Raw genomic sequence first — 21,612 nt, forward strand, 5'->3', positions numbered from 1 at the left:
CTATTTTGTGATGTAATAATAGCACAGTTGTACACTTTATTAGGGGACATCGTATTGCATATGCATCACATATAAACTCCTAGTTTTTAAATCGAGGAAACGGAATAATGTTCGTTTAACGATATAAACATTCTATAAAACATTTTCCCACAATTAGTAGCGAACGTATGCGATAATCAGTTGTTTTAAACATAATAAGGCAGTTCTAGAAACCAGTTTGATTATAAATACTGTTGAATTTATGGTTTTTATAAGCGCATCAGACGTGCATTTCTAGTACTGGTTCAGAACGCAGCTGTACTTTGTTCATTTCCTCATTGCGTGGCCTCGCCTATCTATGTATCACCTCTAGCTATAGACAATACAATGTTATTTTCATCATTACACGTGTTTATATGTACATGTGTCATCATTGTAAAGTATATTCTGATTATTAATAACTCTGCTAATTTGAATGGCCTTTGTTCATTGCACTTATGCATGTACGATGAACAAAGGCCATATAATAAATTTGCGTCAAATACGGCACAAAATCGTATTTACAATCTGTAAGTACCTAAACTCGGCCTAAAGTACCGCAAGGATGGCCTCTACGTGTTCAGCGACCGCAGGCAGTAAAACCGGTCATGTCTAATGTTTCCTTACTTTGATGCAAACTACTGTCTTTTAATTCAATAACCCAGCACATATTCCGTTAGCTTCTACCTATCTTTACTATGATAGTAGAAAAACACTTGTATTCTAAATTTGTTGGCGACCTAAGAATCCCAGAAACGTTTCACATATACAGGTCACGGAATTGCTCGGAACTGTAGCCATGAAGTTGAAATAGTCATAATCCAAAATAGATGAAACATATATGATAATATATATAGTGAGTGGTATCGAATCGCACGAAAGTAGGTCAACGTGTATGACGGCAGCGATAAATGAGCCCTCGCTCGTTCATTATCAATTTGTGCAATAAATGTTAGTATGCCTTACTACAGTAACCAGACATACACATACCAGAGCGATATCGATAAAATGCCATTCATATGGGCTGTTTGCAATTGGTCCGATGCCGGGTAAAAGTGAAAATTGTAGTTGGAAATTCAGTCGCGAAAATGGTTCAAGGTCTGTTAAAATGTCTGTAAACAAACAGGGATCGAATGTGTTTTGTTTGTGAAAATATTTTGCTTTGCTGACAATAATATTGCGACTTTATTGTTCTCCGTGTAATTGTTGAACCATTTATTACACGAATGTAGAAAGTTATCATGTTAACTGCTATATTGCGGAAAACATTAGAAATTGTTCAAATCACGATTAGTTTATTTTTATGTAAATCGAATACGTACTTGAGCTAAATAGCGTTGGCAACTATCTCTAAACGATCTTTAGGCCATAAAAATAAATTACGTGGTTGTAAAAATACCGTATAAACTGCATATTGTTTTGTATTAAACATTATGTTGTTACATCAATAAAGCCAGGTAACGAAATAAATCTTTGCCGACTTTCTCTCAGTAGCAACGAACCATAAAGCAAACTTTTTGTAGTATCACTACATAGATTGAATCTGTCACAATTATTTAAGTCTCAGTCCCGACTTTTTTAAACACACAACTGCATACGCCAGGTGGGCTAAAGAAAAACATCCTTATATAAGCATTATATGGGGTTAGATATTCAAGGCGACGAATAACAAATCGTATTGTTATCGATAACGTTATAACCATGAAATATTGAAAGTTAGAACAATTGTTTGTAATTCCGTCTAGAATGCAAGTACATGTTTACGGCACAATTCCAATAAACTTGAATAGTTATATGAGCTAACTTAAATGCAGCTGGCGTTGCATTCAGTTACCGTGGCACCAAGGCCGTGATGCAATCTGGTCAGGTGAATTGTACTCGCATTGATGCCTGTAGAATGTATCGCGTGATTGCCTCGTGATCACAATATTATTGTTAATATGTTCACAAGAAACTCTCAATATTTAGAAACGAAATTGGATGTTTTTATTCATAATTAATAGAATCAAAAAGTAGATACTTTGCAGTCCATAATAAATCTCAAATGAAATAAAGGTGATGACCTCGCCATTTCTGTCGTGACCCGGTCAATCTTGTTTTCTATCCCTCGTGTTAATAGGGAAGTGTGTTATTATTACTTAACTAACATTCCCCTTTGCTTAGCGCCGTGGGAAATGTTTGTCATTCATTAGGTCTCTCTAGGATCACGTGTCCTGGCTCATGGCTCGCTTTATTCTTATGTACAGTGTTATACTATGACGGACGACGAAAGCACTATTTATTGCGGTCGATCCGTCCTTGAGCTGACGCGAGTGCGCAGAACTAGGTCAGGCCAAGCCTCATCCCGGTGCAACTCCTCCCCATCCTCCGTTTTCGCCCCCTAGCAACGCCTTGTGTTCCGACCATACAGATGAAATGCTCGTGAAATGATGAATTCCGTGTTTATTGTATGCGTTTTTGTTCTTTTGTTAGCGAAATTGTGTATTTTCCATGTGTGTAAAATATGATCTAAAAAAATAAGAATAGCTTATATACACAACCACATGCTCGTTCATTGTTGTGCGTTTTAACTGAATTATAATTCAATAATGTAAATCTATAATTTCGTACCTGAGGTATTCATATATTCCTCGTATTTGGTGGCAGGTAGCAGTCCCGACTTAATCCCTTGCTCCAGGTGAAATACATTTGAATCTTCTGGAGCTTTTTGCATAACATATTAATTCACATCGTTAAACGAATAAATAACAACCCACACAAGTTTGAAAGGGTATCGAAAACATGTTTAACATATTTTATATAAATATCGTGAGTGCATCAACCTGACATGTTACGAAAGTCAAAATAAAGTCAAAAATAACGCTCATTAAACAACGGAGGAGGACATTCTAGGTATCTACTTTTTCCTCGTGTCAAATCGAGCCAGTAGGGTGTAACGAACTGTTTTTTATCGGACAGACCATGCCTTATCTTTTATGTCCTGGGCTGATTTAACGTCATTTTAACCCGAAGTGTGCGTAAACATAGGTCTTTAATAAAGCGTGCAAGCGTAAGAACAAAGTCCAGCGACCGTGATGTCAGTACAAAACCTCCTTTGAAGTTTTTTAGATGTTTTGGCCCAAACCTGTCGGGCTTACACAATGCCATCTCACAGCGTTTAAGACAACGGAACCGGCGACTAACTTAAATTAGAGATATCGTAAATATTTGTCATACAATCCGTATTGAAAAGTCAGCTCGTCAACAAAGGAAAATAGCTAAAGTTTAGAATTGTTTTGCTTTGACGTAATGTTTTGGGAAACGTTATAAAAGTTTCTTTTGAGTTTGAGATTTAATGAGAAATTGAAATATTTGTGCGGCTTCTTTAATTGCTATTAATAGAAGTACCTATATATGTTTAATTAATGGTAAATGGAGGTTAAGATTTTAAGAAATTAACCGTTTGATTCTATAGGTTAGGCCTGTCAGGTGAAAGCTCCCTTTCGTTCGCGATCTTCGCGTGTGTGCGTATGTGTACGCTATTAAATGTTGTTGGTGGTATCGCATATAGGACGCCACCTGCCTCACTCCTTTGTTTCGGCTCGAAAATGTCAGCAGAGGTCATCTAAATAAAGTTATACCCGAATGCCTCCGATTCGGAACGCGATCGCTGTCTAGACGTTGCGTTGTTGCATCGTCCGATCGATTGCACGAATGAGCCTCGAGACGGTCATTGACCCCACGGGCGCATCGGTGACGTTCCGCTTCGGTGATGCGCTCCGCCACGACCAGGGACCACGGATGTTACCGGCCTCTCGCTTCTTTCAACAAACTGCGTAGTTGAGATGATTCTACACTTTTGCGTCGTGAAGAACTGAATAAAGCTTCGCGCATTTCATTGTATCCCTACATACCTGGTTCTTTATTAAAAAGAATCCATTCAACCAAAACCCTCGATTCTTACATGCAGTCTTAGATCAATCACAAAAGCTTTTTGATTTCGATATAGCTAGTCAGGCCTAACTAAAAAAACATTCGGTATTCAGTACATTATACAACGCCAATGGCATTAAAGTGCCAGTGCGTGTGCGGAACGTATTTGTAAAGAATGAACCAGTAAGCAAAAAATACTGCATTGAAATATTCTCGAAAGCTTAAACATTTTGTTTTTATGTCAGTACTTTGTCTAGGTGGCAATGTTCTATTAACCGATTGTCTGACCTCCAAGGACGTTCAAGAGCAGACGAGGCAATACCCGACATTCGAGTTATTTACGAAATCGCAATTATTATCTCGCTAAATTTAAAGTTGTCAAAATATTAAATTCATTGTGCGATTGTGTTTGATAGCATCGGCAATACTATCAAAATCGCGCGCAAACATGTTTATTATTCTTGCGCTTTTATTTGTTAATTCGAACGTAGCCTTGACCTAGGTTTTACGGGTCGACGGCCATTTATCTTTACGTCCTTAAACTATGTTAGTCTTTCATGAATGATTTTTTGACTTTTTATTTGCTTTAAGAAATTTGTAAGATTTTAAATGACTCATTGAATAAGCTGTAGTCGTTTGATGTGGCATGCTTACGAGGGTGGTGGGTTTTGTACACTAGGGCCACGAAGGCGCTCCAAATGGCGTTGTACGTGTCGCCGGGGTTTACGCGAGCGGCGGACGCGCACCTGCGGCTGGCCCTCATGTTCAAGGCGCGGAGGCACTGGGGCGCCGCTGCCATACACTTCCGAAGAGCCAAGCTCGCCCCACACCAGGACGCCACGTTCACCAGGTTGGAAATGAGTTTCCACGCTGCACATTTACTGGAGGCCAGAGGGCTCAAGAAGGCGGCGAGGGACGCTTACCAACGACTGCTGAAAGAGCCACACCTTACGACCAGTCTGAAGGCGGACGTCTGTCGACAGTTAGGTAAGTCTTCTGAGTTAATTTTACACGTTTGACACGGATGTGGCAAACCTAGAGTTGTAATCTGCAATACAGCACCTATTATGACTAAAGAATGTGTTGCGAGAATGATCGCGTGGGAAAATAGCTAATGCTACACGAACGGATCGAGCGTTGAAATGAAAGAAATGTGCTAACATTGATCATAAAGTTCTGTAAACAAACATTGCCCTCGTTACTGGCTTCTAGGACGGGCCGCGTCAGTCATGCCTTAACGTGTAGAAGTTGAGAACAATGGATTGTGTACAGGTTCTTGTAATTGTTAGATCATTGTAGAATATGCAATTTAGATTCAAATATAATTTGACAAAGAAGTTAAATCCTATTTGTCATTTACAATTCGAATATAAATAAGAATGTTGCCCTCATATCACAAAAGTTGTCATGTATATTTTTTTACATAATTACATAATTTAACTTTCCGTGTGTGGGTGTACAGTATTATACTATATCAAGACACTAAGAAAGTCTATGTTTTTAAAATTAAATGAAAAAATCCGATCATTGAATTTGTGTCGTCTGTAAATATCTTCAAAGTAACTCACGCCTCGAGGAAAGAATTCATTACTTTTCCTTCATGCAGGGTGGTTGTACCACCGGTGCGCGTCATTGGAAGAGGCTGCGGCAAGAGGCCGTGCGGCAGTATGGTGCCTTCAGCGAGCTGTTGTAGCGGAACCTGAATCTGGTGCTGGACTTTACCTTCTAGGGCGATGTTTTGCTGCCCAAGGGAAAGTTCACGATGCATTCATCGCCTACCGCAACTCTGTTGAAAAGTCAGAAGGCAACGCGGACACGTGGTGCTCTATTGGGTTAGTACATTCTAGAAAATAAATAAATCAATGGCGCTACAACCTTTTTTAGGACTGGGCCTCATATTTCTGTAACTGTTTCATGATCATTTGTATATCTCATAGTACATTCTATATTTTATTTAATTCTCCTTATTTATATGTGTTTTGTCAGCTAATCAAGGTTACTGGTTGGATACTGAAACATCGGTGTCGCTAATGTTAATAGGTAGTGCGTCTCCCTAACAATTCTTTCTTGTATATCCTTTTATCAGACATGGCGTGATTTGCTTACTTAAAAGATTAATCCTAAAGAATATTCATAGCGAATAAGAGTATAGAACTACCTGTCTTCGTTCTTAGGCATAAATATGCTGAGCACTAAAAACACGTACTAAAATTTGCAATGCTTTCTAACGCACGAATGCTACGTTTCTAACACATGTAAATAATAATAAGTTCTATTTCCCACGAGTAAATTTTTGTTTAAATGTAATTAAGAGCGGATGTGTGAAGATAGGAAAACGGACGTTTACGAAGGATATCAACAGTTATTGATGCTTTTTGAATCGATCGCGTATCGTGTGTTGCTTATAGATGTGCCAATGAATATATTTGCTTAGAGTTTATGACCGTGTTGCTGAACGTTTTTTGAACGGTGTATCGTAATTAAAATTTCAATCACACTGCTTGTATCCGTTCGACATTGTATGTTAATTATAAGAAATAATTTTCCTTCACTTTGACGATGGGTAATATCATAATTGCGGATTTTTATGCCATGGGCAATTCCCATTCAAAATGAGTGAGGAAAATTTATATTAATTTTATTATAGGCAGTATACAGGATGGTCAAAAATTCGTAGGTCAAACGCAACGTGGTGTTAGATGGGGTCATCAGCTGCAAAAAATTGTTCTACAGAAGGTCCTTAAACTCGACCCCTGCAGAGTTATAATTTATTTTGCGTATAAGAATTAGTAAAAAAAATCTATTTTCTTATGTAATGATGAAATGGGTTTAGGTTAGGTTAGGTTAGGCCATCCTGCATAATCTAGGTGTAAGTTTGTGAGTTTACACGAAAAAACCCACTCATAAAAATGAATATACATAATTCGTGGCCATACAAACGTGTTTATTGAATAATGCAAATAACTGTGTCATCCACAGGGTGCTTTACCAGCAACAGAACCAGCCTATGGACGCGCTGCAAGCGTACATTTGCGCCGTACAACTGGATAAAGGGCACTCAGCTGCTTGGACGAACCTTGGGAGTTTGTACGAAAGCTGCCAAATGCCACGTGATGCCTTCGCCTGCTATACCAACGGTGGGACGGCCGCTACAGCCTCCAGCGCTGCACTACGACATCGTCTTGCCGCATTAAGAGCCCACCTCGCACACGCGCCTATGCCTTCTGTCACTGGCAAGTCAGTACATTTTTAATTGTTTATTTTTATTATAAAAATATAATTTATAAGAAATAATTATGCTGCTAAATTTACATTTACTGCTATTTCTTAAAGGGCGTAAAACGGACGAGAAGAACTAGCAACAAACTCTTAATTATTCTTTTCTATCGCGTAGATTCTTTTACACTGTTTATAAGCACTGAAATACCTTAATAAGATATATTCATAAATATATAGGGAGCGTTCAAGTATTACGTCACACAATTTTTGGAGATTCTTGACTTTGATTACTTGAACGCTCCCGTACTGAGTAATTTATTTGTACCTATACGCATGTAAGGATTGTACAGTGAACATCACTTAGCTAATAGGCGCAGGGGTAGCAATGGCCGCATAATTACCACGTAACACATTTTTCTATGCTTGAAACTATAACTGAACCATTTCATATGAGGCTTCCTACGTAGACAATAAGCAAAAACTCATTTTTTCAGCTTCAAATTTGACTTTGGTGTCATTATTAGAACTTCACGTGACTATCATTGATAAGTAGTTTTATTGGATTTTTTAACGATTTATGTCAGGTTTATTTGCGACTTCAAACAACTGCTCAACCTGTCACTTCGACGGGTACTAAAGAAAAGTTTTGTTTATGCATATATAATATTAAAAGTTGTTTAGAAACCAAAAACAACTTTAAATAGACTTATTGTTTGCATCAATCTGTCTTAAAAGTCGGGGTGGAGTAAACTTATAAAATATTATTGTCAAATTTAAACTTTTTTCGATTCATATATATTGACAACCATTTGTCCGAGGTCCGCACAAAGTATATAAGTTTAGTTACAATATACAACTTTGATTGCTGGGGTTTTCGAAAATGTTCAGAGAACTACATTAAGAAAGATCTACCAAACACACAAAAATACCTTAAATAGTTTATTTTTAAGGTTCTTAATGTTGAAGCCTCGAAATAAAATTATAAATCTTTAGCGAGTTTTTATTTATCTTCGTATGTTAACGAATTTTAATTGTCGTCCAAGCGAGTTCTCTAAACCAAAAAGCGAACAGCTTTTGTTAATTATTAGTATGCAAATTGTCCATTGATAAGCGTATAATATAAAAAAATGACTAAATATAACCTTGGACTTACGTCAAGAGTTAATTTTAATTATTTTTAGCCAACAAAGGCACGTGCAATTGAATAGGTCTAATTTGTATTTATGAACAGCCTGATGATAAGTTTATCGATAGATTTTCTTTTTTTTAAATTCATTATCTAAAAAAATTATATATTATGATTTATAACAACTTTATTTCTACTAGCATTCAATTAATTAATTTGAAATTCCAGACGTCGTCCCCTGCCATCTATAGAGGAAGCATGGAATCTTCCAATATCGGCTGAAATGTCATCTCGCGCGCCTAAATCCGCACCACCCCCCTATCCCGGAAAACGTAGCAGCAGCGGAGGCGGTAGCGCAATAGAAGAGGCGCCGCCGCTCACGCCGCACCAGCTACAAACGCTTCAACACCTGCAGAGGAACTCGCATAATCTGTCTCCGCACCAACAAGTACTTTGATTGTGTTTACGGTGAAATAAAACTTCTTAAACATTGAAATCTCTTATCACTCATCTAAAATAGCTGTAAGTAGCTCTTTATTAAGTATTTTACAGTCAGTACTTTAATGAAACATAAATGTTTTGTTTCAGGCCATGATGCAACAGTTATTATCTCAGTACCGGTTATCGCAAGCGGCGAGGGCGCGGACGGTTTGTAAAATCCCTTCCCTTTCCCCCTAATCCAAAATGGCGGCAGGTTTTAGGCTTAAGATGTGAGTTTTTGACAATTTGATAACAATCACTACGTTTCAGGTTGCGAAAAGTGAAACGAGCGGTAGCAGCGACAACGCGGAGTCGCTGGCCGAAGATTTGTTGAAGAAGTTTGCGGACGCCCAGCCAGATGTCAAGAAGGAGACTATCAGTAAGTCGTTTAAGGTCAAATATTTTTTTAGTGTCTCACTTTATCACAGCGTTAACGCAATTTGAGTGAAAGAGACGAGTGATTTCAGTAATAGGATTTGTGAATTAGGAGACTAGGAAGTTTTCAGTAAATTTAGATGTCTACGTCACAATGTTATACTTGTTCGATTAAAGGTTGAAGTCAAACTTCAATCTAGTTGCAGGAGCTGTCGTTACAGTTTGAAGTTTGACATATTTATAGTTATATCATTGACAGACACGTTTAAAGAATAAAAAAAATATTTTAATAGTCCCACGATTTACTTGTAAAACGTCACGATGCGGGGCGGGGATTGAATTCCTCGTTATTGATAATATTATTTTATACTTTACACCACAATAAATTCTGTATTGTAAAATCTTAAAATTATAAATGTTTTTTTTATATTATAATATATTAGTTAATTTACAATATAATCTAAATCATGTTATATTACATTTTTTACACTCGTCCACATTTTTTACCATCGTTAAACGACTTTAAGGTATTTTAAAAATTAATTATCGGCCAGTAAGTAGATTTCTCACTTTTCGTTAGCTTTCTCGTATCGTCTTAACATTTCGACTGCAATCCATTAGCCACATTCCACTTTTGATCGCGGTCGAAATGAAAAACGTTCATTCACGCGCCATTGCTTCAACGAACCCTGAACTAATTAATAGCTTCCTATACGAAGGTTTACGAATCTAAGTAATGTATTATATTGTGTAATAAGTATTTCCTACATTAAATGCGAGGATGGCGATGATGAATAGTTCATCCGTACATTACTCCTTCAAGGTATCCCGAGCTACTATATGACCAGCTATAGTGGAATGTGTCTTCTCGAAACATTTAACGGAATCCATACGCGTGTCAATCAGATCTTTGTCCACGGTCTGAGCACGGCCCTGGCATGATACGGTGTCACTACTCCGTTATTCATAAACGTACTTTAAAAGTGAATTTGCTATACAATTTGGTGACTACACAAATGTTTTATTGAAATGTTATAAGCAAAAAATAACATACAAACGAGCAATTTAGAAAATACTAAATAATTCTATAACTAATTTAGTACATGAAATCTATAAATATAAAAACGACAATGTTTTGTCGTCAAATATACGATTGCGATAAGAATTTGTATAAAATGGTGAAACTGTGTCGCATTTACTAAGTACAACGTAAATTTGTAGTGCAAATTCAAAAGTGCTGTTTATTTGTTTATCTTATTTTAATAATTAAGTAATGAGAATCAATGAGCTTGTAAACTAATCATTCTGAAACGTAGACTTACACAGTACCGATGTAATTGTTCGATAATTTAGCATCGTAAACTTTTTAAAGCAACTTTTAATTGTCAGTTATCTTCAAACACTTAGAAAAGTTTATGGCAACATAATTTTAGGTCGGCGACTAAATTTAGCAAACCCAGGCCTCAAGGAACTGAGTATCCTTCTTCGTATGATTGTATGTAAATAAAAGAACTGTTATTACAACTTACCAAGGCGTAAAAATGTATCGAATGTATATTAATTAAACTTATTAGTTCAAATACTAAGGCCGCTAATTTGCAAGTACTAAAAGGCCAGCAACGCACCCTCTAACACTCATCTCGTTTGCCCCGCTATCATATAAAAAAATACTTTAGAAAATTGTTGCTGTCTTTTGACTTACAAAAACCTCTTTAAGATTAACAATAAGTCCCAAAACCTCTTTCGTATGATTTTATGTAACGAAAACTACTGTTATTAAAACTTATCAAGTCGTAAAAAGGTATGTTAATGTTACAAGTGTTAACAATACCACACCGTTACTGCCACATTCCATGCGATATGTGTTATTTGTCAGCGTGACCTCATTACGTGCCCATACGAGGTACGAACCATTTTTGGAGGCTTATCTATGTATCGATACATCTGTGCATATATTAATCGAAATACTTCCTTGTTGAAGTCGATATATTATAACATTTTCGTGGAATGAAACGCATTCCTGTATTGTAATAGTATAAATTCAGTCAGGGTCATTTAATAGGCAATAGATTTTGTTACTTACCGATGCATCTAAGTTTTTTAATAATTATTTTATAACAAATCTGGTAAACAAGATGGCGGATATTTATGATTAGCTAATATTTTGGTAAAATAACATTGCCGTTTTAAATATTTTAATAATTGATTATTTAATCTTCTATTTGTGTTTTATTGTCTCGTGATTTTTTGTATATTTTGTAGCGATGGTTAAAAACTTGTTGTATAAGTATTATTATTAGGGTGACCTATAGTAATTGGTCAATAAAAAAAATGCGGGCGCAATTCAGTTAGAGATGTTTAACTATGTAGTTACTTTTTTTATGTAATACGAGGCAAACGGGCAAGAGGCTCACCTGATGTTAAGTGATACAGCCGCCCATTGACACTCTCAGCGAGAAGGTTAGCAAGTGCGTTGCCGGCGTTTTAAGTATTGGTACGCACTTTTCTTGAAGGACCCTAAGTCGAATTGGTTTGGACGGCGAGGTGATACGGATACTTGACGTCAGATGATGAAACTCATCTGCAGGTATTATTTCGAACAACTCCTCTAAACACTCTCTATGGTAAATGCGGGTAGAAGATGAAGAAAACCCCACATCTCTACGCAACGCCGAGGAATCAAGGACGCACGGAAAGTTGTTGATTACTTGTGGGTTTAAGCATAATTAATAAGGCATCGGAAAGCGCAAACTTTCTTGGAAACATTATGAAACTGTACGAGAACGTTCCGGACAATTACCACTGCCGGAAACATAACCTTTTTGCTGTGCATACGACTTACACTGTCCAGCGTCAACGAGCTCCCATTCCCCGGTCGCAACTTAATAGTTTGGTTTGTGGACTCAGTTTCCGCACTTAGGCTTTCAATAAGTTCGTTGTGCGTAAACAACTTAATAGTTTTCAGGATTCATCGCCGGAGCTACCTATTTGTGACCTTTTTGTTATACGGTTTAAGGGCATGCTTAGAAAGGTTTTCTGTGGATTTGGCGGCTTAGTTATATAATAAAATAAAAAGTATGTTTATAATGGAGTAAAAGATACACGTATATGTATGGTATGTTTGTATCGGATACAGCCCTACTCATCGGCAAAGAAAACAGAGGGTTGTAGGCCGAGAGAAAAAGCCGGTGTAAAAAACTCTCGGTACTCTTTTAAAATATCAAATCATCATAGTTAATAGTTTTATAATATTTTGGCCACGTGTAAGTAAATAAATAAATTTGATATAATGTAAAAACTGTATATAATTATGCGCGTAACTATGCGATATTCAATATCACCACTTTTGTCTAAGCTTTTTAAACTTTACAAGAAGATTTTTAGTGGACTTTTCTTATTTCTTTTTAATATGTATGTACGAGCCAAGGCTGTACATTTTGCTCACTCAGGCTTTCTTAGTTTATAAGCGTGATGATCCCTATGTACGTGCCAAGGTTCGTACATTCTTGCTCATTTACAAGCTTGACAAATTCCTATGTTTGTACGTGCCATGGCTGTACATATCGATCACTTATAAGCGTGACGATTTCCAAAATCGTCGGAGTTACGTCCCGAGAGTATAGCCCGACGCAGGCACTCTCTTCTACATTCGTTTATAGCGAACTAAATCATGGGAGTTACACCCCGAGAGCATAGCCAGACGTAGGCACTCTCTTTGACTGTTAAATTGTATTCATTCGGTATATAGCAATTAGCACGTCATTATTTCGCTCATATTCTATTGTAACACGCGAGTGGTAAATATAGAGTAAATCAATAAATCTCTATTATTTGAAGCATCCCGTTGACCCAGGAACCGTACATTTTGGTCCTTCGAGCCATCCAGGAACCGTACATTTTGGTCCTTCGAGCTATCCGGGAATAGCGGGTCTTTCGCGTTCAGTTGATCGCGTTCGCGTTTTACTCCGTTTTCCTGAAGATCGGCGCCGTGGAAAAACATCCCACTGCTGGTTCGTTGGGTCATCAAGCAAATCAAATACTATCATCCGCATCAATAGAAAAGAGGAGAGCAACGTTTTCAAGGATCCAGACTAGTCCAAATATATCGGCGTCCTTTCAACCTAGTACAAGGCGACAATCTTCAACGGAGAGAGGTAAACTGCAGTAAGCCCTCTCCCAAATTTTTTCAAGAATCCAGACGGGTCAAAATATATCGGCGTCCTTTCAACCTAGAACAAGGCGACGGACGTCAATCTTCAACATAGAGAGGCAAGCGACAGCGCTCGGTACAGTAAGTCCTCTCCAATTGTTTAAAGCACAGAATGTATCCTGGAGGTACAAGCATTTACAGAGAAGCGTAGCAGAGAAGCAAGCAAAGGGTCTAGGAGGTCCTTTTAAAAGATAATGAACAATCCCGTATCCGTCAACACGGTGTGGCGGAAGACGTCGGGTAGTAATCTACACGCAACATAACAAGAAGAGGAAAGCAGCCATTGCAGTAGGTAAGTCCTTTCCATTTGTTTTGAGCACTATAATTCTGAGAATTATCTCATTTATTCTGAGCATTTTATCAGGCAGAAGCGAATGGTAACGCATTGTTACTACGTATTTTATAAAACATTCGTTTAAGAATTTACTAAGTATATTATATATAAACTAGTTAATAATATATACCATAATGGAGAATTTGTTCCAAGCTTCTTTCACTGACAGCCTGAAATCCTTCAGGTATTCAAAAAAAACCGAAGAGTTGCTTCGTAAACAAGCAGCTTTATTTAGGTCCTTTGATAGTATGTTAGAACTATCTAATGGATACTCGTCATTGGATAAATATGATCTTGAAGAAGCCCTAGAAATATTAAAATTCCGATGGGGGTTAATCTTTAAAACCCATATCGAAATAGATGCTGATCTTGGAGGCTCCAACACGGAGTATCAGAATAAATTTTACGAGCAGGAAGCTATATATAGGCACCATAGAAGAGAGATAAATCTCAAATTGCATTCTAAAAGCCTACAGAAGAATTTTCTAGAAATTCATATGGAATCACCGGTACTTAGGGATTCACATAATTCAAAAAATTCATTATATGCCTTGGAAATGGCTAATAATCAAACCGGACAAGACTTAATTGCAAAACAACAGCGACCTTCATCAAAATGTAGCATCAGCAAAAAATCGCTGTCGACGCATTTCAATAAACGAGGAAATGAAAATAAAATACAATATTGTCAATTATGCAACTTATCTAACCATGGCCTGTTTAATTGTCAATCATTTTTAGCAAAACATTTTAATGACAGGGTTGATACAATTTTAAGATTGCAGCTTTGCACAAATTGTTTACTTAAACATGAAGTGGAAGTTTGCTTCTCGCATAAAAGATGCATGATTTGTTCTCAAAAACATAACACGATCCTGCACGATGCACTATTTAATTTAAATTTAAATTATTCTACTACGCAAGAAGAGCAATCATTTCAATATAAAATGGAAAATAAAAATTCTTCGTCTTCGGCAAGGGTGGAAGAAATAGCAGGAAATGGTGGCAAGCACAGTAATTATGCAGATATTGGCCAAGGAGGAGAATTATCCAAATTAGTAAGGAGCGTAGTACAATCGTTATCTTCAGAGAGCATAGAACATCACAGCTTCATTTCCGGGGTAGGAGAGACCTTTCACAAAAGTACGGATCAAATTACGCTACTCTCTACTAAGGAGAAAACTGGTAGTAAATTACCTATGGATAAGCACAGTACTTATGCAGATATTGGTCAAGGAGGAGAATTATCCAAATTAGTAAAGAGCGTAGTACAATTGTTTACTTCAGATAGCATGGAGCATCATGGCATCATTTCCGGGGCAGAAGGGGGTCCCTTACAACATAATACAGGTCAACTTACAATGACCAGTTGTTCAGTTCATAATAATAACCCCAATGTGAGTACCAAAAAGAACATTGATGGTAAATTATCCATTGAATCTATTAGCAAGCCGACATGGCAACCCATAGAGCAGCAAACGCAACTTGATTGTAAAGTAAGCGAAGAAGATAAATCACATCGCGTTAATGTGGGTATCAAGAGAATGAAATGCTTACAAGTCAAGCAAGAAACAGAAGATAAACAAAACTTGTCTTCATCCATGTCTTCTACGATTAATAAAAACCGAAATCGCAGCTTAGTATTATCTAAACCTTTGTTGGAAGCACCGATTAAAGTGCCTACGGGGGCGTATTTGCAATGCAACTTAACACAAGGGTCCGACAAGGTTGTAAGAAACAATAGAATCATAACTAGAAACAGTAATAGGAAACGTTCGCATGGATCAAAAAAGGTGGTACACAAATTAAATGTTTTGCCTATCAATAAAGGCAAGAAATATATTAAGCAACAAGCATTCGTGAAAAAGCAGAAGGTTCGAAGTAAAAAAGGAGTTAAAAATAGAAAGGAATTTACAGGAAGGTCAAAAAGAAAGGTCAGAAAGAGTGATATCTTTCGTAAAAGGGGAAGATTGCGAAGCGTTATCGCTCCGCACTATCGCAGGTTCACCGATTCAGGATTTCATAAAAGTAACATACAGCAAACTTATTCAGTAATGCAATCCTATGAGTCCAATATGAGTAACCAAAGGAAAAGAAAGAAAAGCACCATCTATAAAATTATACTTAAAATTCCTTTAAGCATAAATAAATACAGTTCCATTTATGTATAACATACATCGTCGAAACTTTACATTCAATATTGAGTGAAAGTTATTATTACATATTTAATTTTATAACGTGAAAAAGGATGAATAATATAATATCATAAACAATACATGGAATGCCAGTTCAGCAAAATATCATATGTTAGCTAGTGGATTGACCTACTGTGAAAGACGTCAAATACAATGAATAATATTATGTAGATATCAAATTACCGAGGTACGGTTGCATTTTATAACAATTATATTTAACCTAGGTCATGGTTTCAATCAACAACACAGTAATGTACTTTTATGCTCATGATAGTTCTCAGAATGTGCTCAAGACAGGTAGTGGATAGGACTTTACGATCATATAAAGATCAAGAGACGTCACGGAGCAGTAGGTGTCGCATCAGCTGAACCAGCAGCCGGTTTCGCAGTGGCGTCAGGGAGACCCACCCGGGACCGGACTCCGATATTTCTTAGTGTTAGTGATAGTGCCGTGGAATAGTATAAGAAGTGTTAACATAAGTTTAGAGACTGTTAAACATTTCCTTAAGTTAAGCATATAATGGTTTCATATTGTAAAGCACTACATATTCATCTTGCACTTTTTGCCTGGGGGAGTATGTACGAGCCAAGGCTGTACATTTTGCTCACTCAGGCTTTCTTAGTTTATAAGCGTGATGATCCCTATGTACGTGCCAAGGTTCGTACATTCTTGCTCATTTACAAGCTTGACAAATTCCTATGTTTGTACGTGCCATGGCTGTACATATCGATCACTTATAAGCGTGACGATTTCCAAAATCGTCGGAGTTACGTCCCGAGAGTATAGCCCGACGCAGGCACTCTCTTCTACATTCGTTTATAGCGAACTAAATCATGGGAGTTACACCCCGAGAGCATAGCCAGACGTAGGCACTCTCTTTGACTGTTAAATTGTATTCATTCGGTATATAGCAATTAGCACGTCATTATTTCGCTCATATTCTATTGTAACACGCGAGTGGTAAATATAGAGTAAATCAATAAATCTCTATTATTTGAAGCATCCCGTTGACCCAGGAACCGTACAATGTATGTGACACTGTTTAACACTTTTTTATTGACATCTTGTTGTATTGACAAGTTCAGTGTCAAATATAGCATTAAATAATGTTTTGCATTTGCGTGTTTTTATAGGCATCGCGATAATTGTTATTTTTAAATATTGTGCGTAATTCGCTTTCGTCAACAACCTTTTTAATTAAACGTGCGTACTTACAGCAAAACTTATTCGTTGCCAAGTTAACTAAACATTATTTTGAAATAGCTTTTGCCTGCGTGAATTTCGTGTATTTTCATAAGATTTTGCGTAACCTCTTAACAATAATCATCATATTTCAGTTAAATAAATAAAATCATAATGAAATGCGTAACGTAAAAATGGAATTAATGAAATCTGATTAAATATAAAATTACACAATTTGAATAAAGATTTTTCTATATTAATGAGATGAGATCATGTGCTTGATGCTGCAAAGACATTATATATTGGGATCCAATTTGTTTAGCTTCAGTGTCAAGTCCATTATATCCAACTAATTCCGATATGATTCCCCCCTTAATGATCTACTTTAATCACCTCCCTGTGGGGGAGCAGTTAGAGAGTTAAAGAGAAGAAGAGGCTGAAAGACCTCATATATGTTAGGATTTAAAATAGCACAAATGTTTATTGTATTTCTGTGGTATGATGTCACTAAGGAGCATTTAATGTTTTGTTATTAAATGCAGTTTCATTGTGCAGGTGATTCGGTCTGCCTATCGTGCCACACTTGTATGCACAGAAACAACTCGTAACGATGCGGTGTTGAGATTAAAACCTTTGTTTGGTTTCCGCCGATTTAATTGCAACGGCAAGATTAATTGCTCTACTTATTGTTCGATTTAAAGTTCTAAGGGTATGAAAAATACACATAATTTCACACTGTTGATTGCAATGTGGTAGTAAGTTGATAGGTTGATTGTGACTTAGAATTTGTACCTAATATATTAGTAAAAAGTATAAATTCCTTAGTTTTTTTCATTTAGAGGCGTATACTTCGATAAGTCGACACGCGTTAATAGAACATGACTCGATATGACGTTTTCGTACATTCGTTTTCTAACTTCGATTTCGGAACCCCTGGTTGGGGATTTATGACAGGAAACTAAAAATCAGCCCTTCGTAATGGAGTCGTTTGTGTAACCATGCCTTTGTTTCACCAGAAGGCGTAACCGGCGAGGCAGTTCTGGGTGGACGGCAGGCCGTCGTAAAGTTGGAGCCGCTGAAGACTGACCCCCTTAAGCCACTCAGTTTTAACATGAATATGACATCCAAGCAGATACTTGACGCTTGCAAGTGAGTTTATTTGTTCTACAAGCATAAGTTGAAAAGTAGCTGAAAGTTAGTAAAATAATTATGTGTACAAGATTCTTCCTGTGTCAAGGTTTTGCATTGGAATTCTAAAACGGGTAGGTGTTCTGTATGCTTGGAGTATCCTCTAAATATTATTACTAATGTTTCAGGGATAATGCGGGACCTGCGTCTTCATGGTCCGTGCTGGGCGACGGCTGCGCCCCTCCGGAGCCTCCCCCCGTGCCCCCTCCGCGTCTCAGCCCCGAGCAACTGGCGCCGCCCGCTCCTTTCGTCTACGTGGAGTCGAAGAGAGACGCCTTCTCGCCGCAGCTGCAAGACTTCTGTTTGAAACACCCAATAGCCGTGGTGCGCGGTCTCACGGCCGCGTTAAAGCTCGACCTCGGCCTCTTCTCGACCAAGACACTGGTCGAGGCGTGGCCCGACCACGCCGTGGAAGTGCGAACTCAGCTAATGCAGTCCGCCGACGAGAACTGGGATCCCAGCGGGAGGAGGCGCGTGTGGGCTTGCGCCTCGCACCGTTCGCACACCACCGTGAGGAAATACGCGCAGTACCAGGCCGGGTCCTTCCAAGACTCGCTGCGGGAGGAGCGCGAACGGGGGGGCGGGCCCCTCGCCGCCGGCGCCCTCTCGGACTCCGACGGCCGCGAGTCGGGACCCGTGAAGAGGCGTCGCGGGGCGCGCATGCTCCGTTTCGGGACCAACGTCGACCTCTCCGACGAGCGCAAGTGGCGGCCCCAGCTGGCCGAGCTTCAGAAGCTGCCGGCTTTCGCGCGCGTCACTTCAGCGGCCAACATGCTGTCGCACGTCGGACACGTGATCCTCGGCATGAACACGGTGCAGCTGTACATGAAGGTGCCCGGCTCGCGCACGCCCGGCCACCAGGAGAACAACAACTTCTGCTCGATCAACATCAACATCGGGCCCGGCGACTGCGAGTGGTTTGGCGTGCCCGACGCGTACTGGGGCGGCGTCAAGGAGCTGTGCGACCGCCACGGGCTGTCGTACCTGCACGGCTCGTGGTGGCCGGACCCCGAGGAGCTGCGCGCGCACGGCGTCCCCGTGTACCGCTTCACGCAGAGGCCCGGCGACCTCGTGTGGGTGAACGCGGGCTGCGTGCACTGGGTGCAGGCCACCGGCTGGTGCAACAACATCGCCTGGAACGTCGGCCCTCTGACGGCGCGTCAGTACGCGCTGGCGCTCGACCGCTACGAGTGGAACAAGGTGCAGAGCTTCAAGTCGATCGTTCCCATGGTTCACCTGACGTGGAACCTGGCGCGCAACATCCGCGTGTCCGACCCGCGCCTCCACCGCGCGATGCGCACCTGCCTCATGCAGACGCTCCGGGCGGCGGCCGGCACTCTGGGCGCCGTCCGAGCGCGCGCCGTGCCCGTGCGCTTCCACGGGCGGGCGAGGGGCGAAGCCTCGCACTACTGCGGCGCCTGCGAACGCGAGGTCTGGCACGCGCTGCTCGTACGCGAGCACGAAAAGAGGCACGTGGTGCACTGCCTTCCCTGCGCGCGCCGGGCGAGTCCCGCGCTGCAGGGTTTCCTGTGCCTCGAGGAGCACCACATGGAGGAGCTGTTGCAGGTGTACGACGCTTTCACGCTGCATCGTCCTCCGCCGCCCAACTCGCACGCGGCGCCGCCCTCGCTGCCCGCCTTGCCGGCGACGCCCGACTGAGCGTCCCGCCCTTCGGCTCGCTGAACGTCGACGTACCTGTATTTATTCTGTGTGAGAGTGTACGATGTCGCTGCGGATCCCTATTTTTAGTTTTGGATTTTTGTACGGCCGACGGTTTCGGTTTCCGATTAGGAACACGCTAGTTGAATCCCCCGTCGTTACGTAAATGGAAATCGACCAATTTGCGATAAGCTAAGTACGAGTAGCGCGATCTATTTTTAATACGCGACGCGTGGTTATAGAAATTGTTCGAAATCGATATTTTGGTGACGAAGTAATTTTGTACCTAGACTAGTTTTACACTTTACACGCTCCTCGATGACTTTTGTGATTGTGCGAGATATTTATAAAGAAGTCAATTCACCGGCGCCGGATTCAATGCGCCGGATCGGTATCGTATAAGTCACGGCGGCTCCAGAACGAGGGGAAAGTGTCTCGCCCGCGCTCGGAGGTCCGCCCGCAACGGTCTCATGTGCTCAGGTGTTCACCAAGTAAGTGTATTTTTTGTATAGAAGCATATTATTTATTTGAAACTTTTTATTTCACTCGAGTAGAGTAGGCCGCGTAGCGAATACTAGCGAGAGCGACGCACGGAGGCTCTGCGTTTTAGGAGGGTCTGGTGAAAAGTGCCGTCGAGTCCCAAAGAATGTTTATACTCGCGAAATTCGGGAATGTCGCACTTTCTATTAGTTCGGATTCGACCGTCTCCGGTGCGGACGAGAAGTGATGGGACGGAAGCTCGGTCCGCGCCTCTGCCCGTATCGAGCGAGGCCGTGCCGACTCCCAGCAGATACACATACGGTATCTCGGGGCGTGGGGCGGTTGCATGCTAAATTTTATTGAAGTGTTACGCATTTAAAATGCTGTGTGTTCACCAGCCCTTGCTACCGTCGTGTACATCGGTTTATAGTAAAATTTGGAATGGAATGTAAAGAATTAGTCGTAATTGTATTTGGCTCGGTGTTAGGAAAATTAGGAAATGGACGAATTTTGGTATAAGATCTCTCAATACAAAAATTAACGCTAAGCGTTTATCTAATCCGAAATGTATACGTCGCAGTAAAGTAGTTAAATCAGAGAGTTAATTGAATCTCTAGACAGTTAATTAAAAATCGATATTCAATCAAGTCGCTAAAGTTCGTCAGACTAGTGAGTGTAGAAAACCTTGTATCTTTCTTCTTATTTTGGCTACTAGTATGTGTTTTGTTGTCGTTCTACCGATCTATAAACTTTGTATTGTCTACTTAAATATTTTGTTCTCTGTCATGTCACGTTTTGTTTTGCTTTATATCTTTTTTTTTATCAGTGAAACTTTTTGTGGATATCTCCAATGCTTTAATTCTTATGTTTATATTTCTTTTCTGACTTCTACTTTTAGAGATGTATCTGTTTGTTTCCCAAATGAATAAATAAATAAATAAAATAAATAAACGTTCCTAGGCAACATAACTTAACGTAACCTAACCATTTACAATAAAACACGGGATTTTCAAGCTCTCAGTTCTTGACGATCACACCGAAATAACAATAACAAATGAAATAATCCCATCTTGTTTTACATTGTTAATCAACACGCTGGCTTTCGATCAGACAGATGGTTAAACGTTTCCGACGCTGCTTTATTTAAATCAAAATGCTAGCGACTTGATTGAATATCGACATTTAATTAACTGCCTAAAGATTCAATTAACTCTCTGATTTAACTACTTTACT

The 21,612-nt window shown here is 39.5% G+C and overlaps 1 protein-coding gene across 2 annotated transcripts in view; it reads left to right on the plus strand.

The window, feature by feature from the left end:
* The window catches only part of LOC123716725 (lysine-specific demethylase 6A), a 33,241-nt gene extending 12,115 nt beyond the window's left edge, over positions 1-21,126 (plus strand). For both annotated transcript variants that reach the window (XM_045672594.1, XM_045672595.1), the window contains 8 exons: positions 4,610-4,917; positions 5,537-5,762; positions 6,910-7,167; positions 8,504-8,723; positions 8,864-8,923; positions 9,026-9,134; positions 18,069-18,201; positions 18,369-21,126. In XM_045672594.1, the coding sequence (XP_045528550.1) occupies positions 4,610-4,917; positions 5,537-5,762; positions 6,910-7,167; positions 8,504-8,723; positions 8,864-8,923; positions 9,026-9,134; positions 18,069-18,201; positions 18,369-19,899 (2,845 nt within the window). In that variant the 3' untranslated portion in view covers positions 19,900-21,126. The remainder of the gene's footprint in view (positions 1-4,609; positions 4,918-5,536; positions 5,763-6,909; positions 7,168-8,503; positions 8,724-8,863; positions 8,924-9,025; positions 9,135-18,068; positions 18,202-18,368) is intronic.
* The last annotated feature ends 486 nt before the right edge of the window (positions 21,127-21,612 follow it).

Source organism: Pieris brassicae, chromosome 11 (genome assembly GCF_905147105.1).
Source record: "Pieris brassicae chromosome 11, ilPieBrab1.1, whole genome shotgun sequence".
In the NCBI taxonomy this organism is placed as follows: domain Eukaryota; kingdom Metazoa; phylum Arthropoda; class Insecta; order Lepidoptera; family Pieridae; genus Pieris; species Pieris brassicae.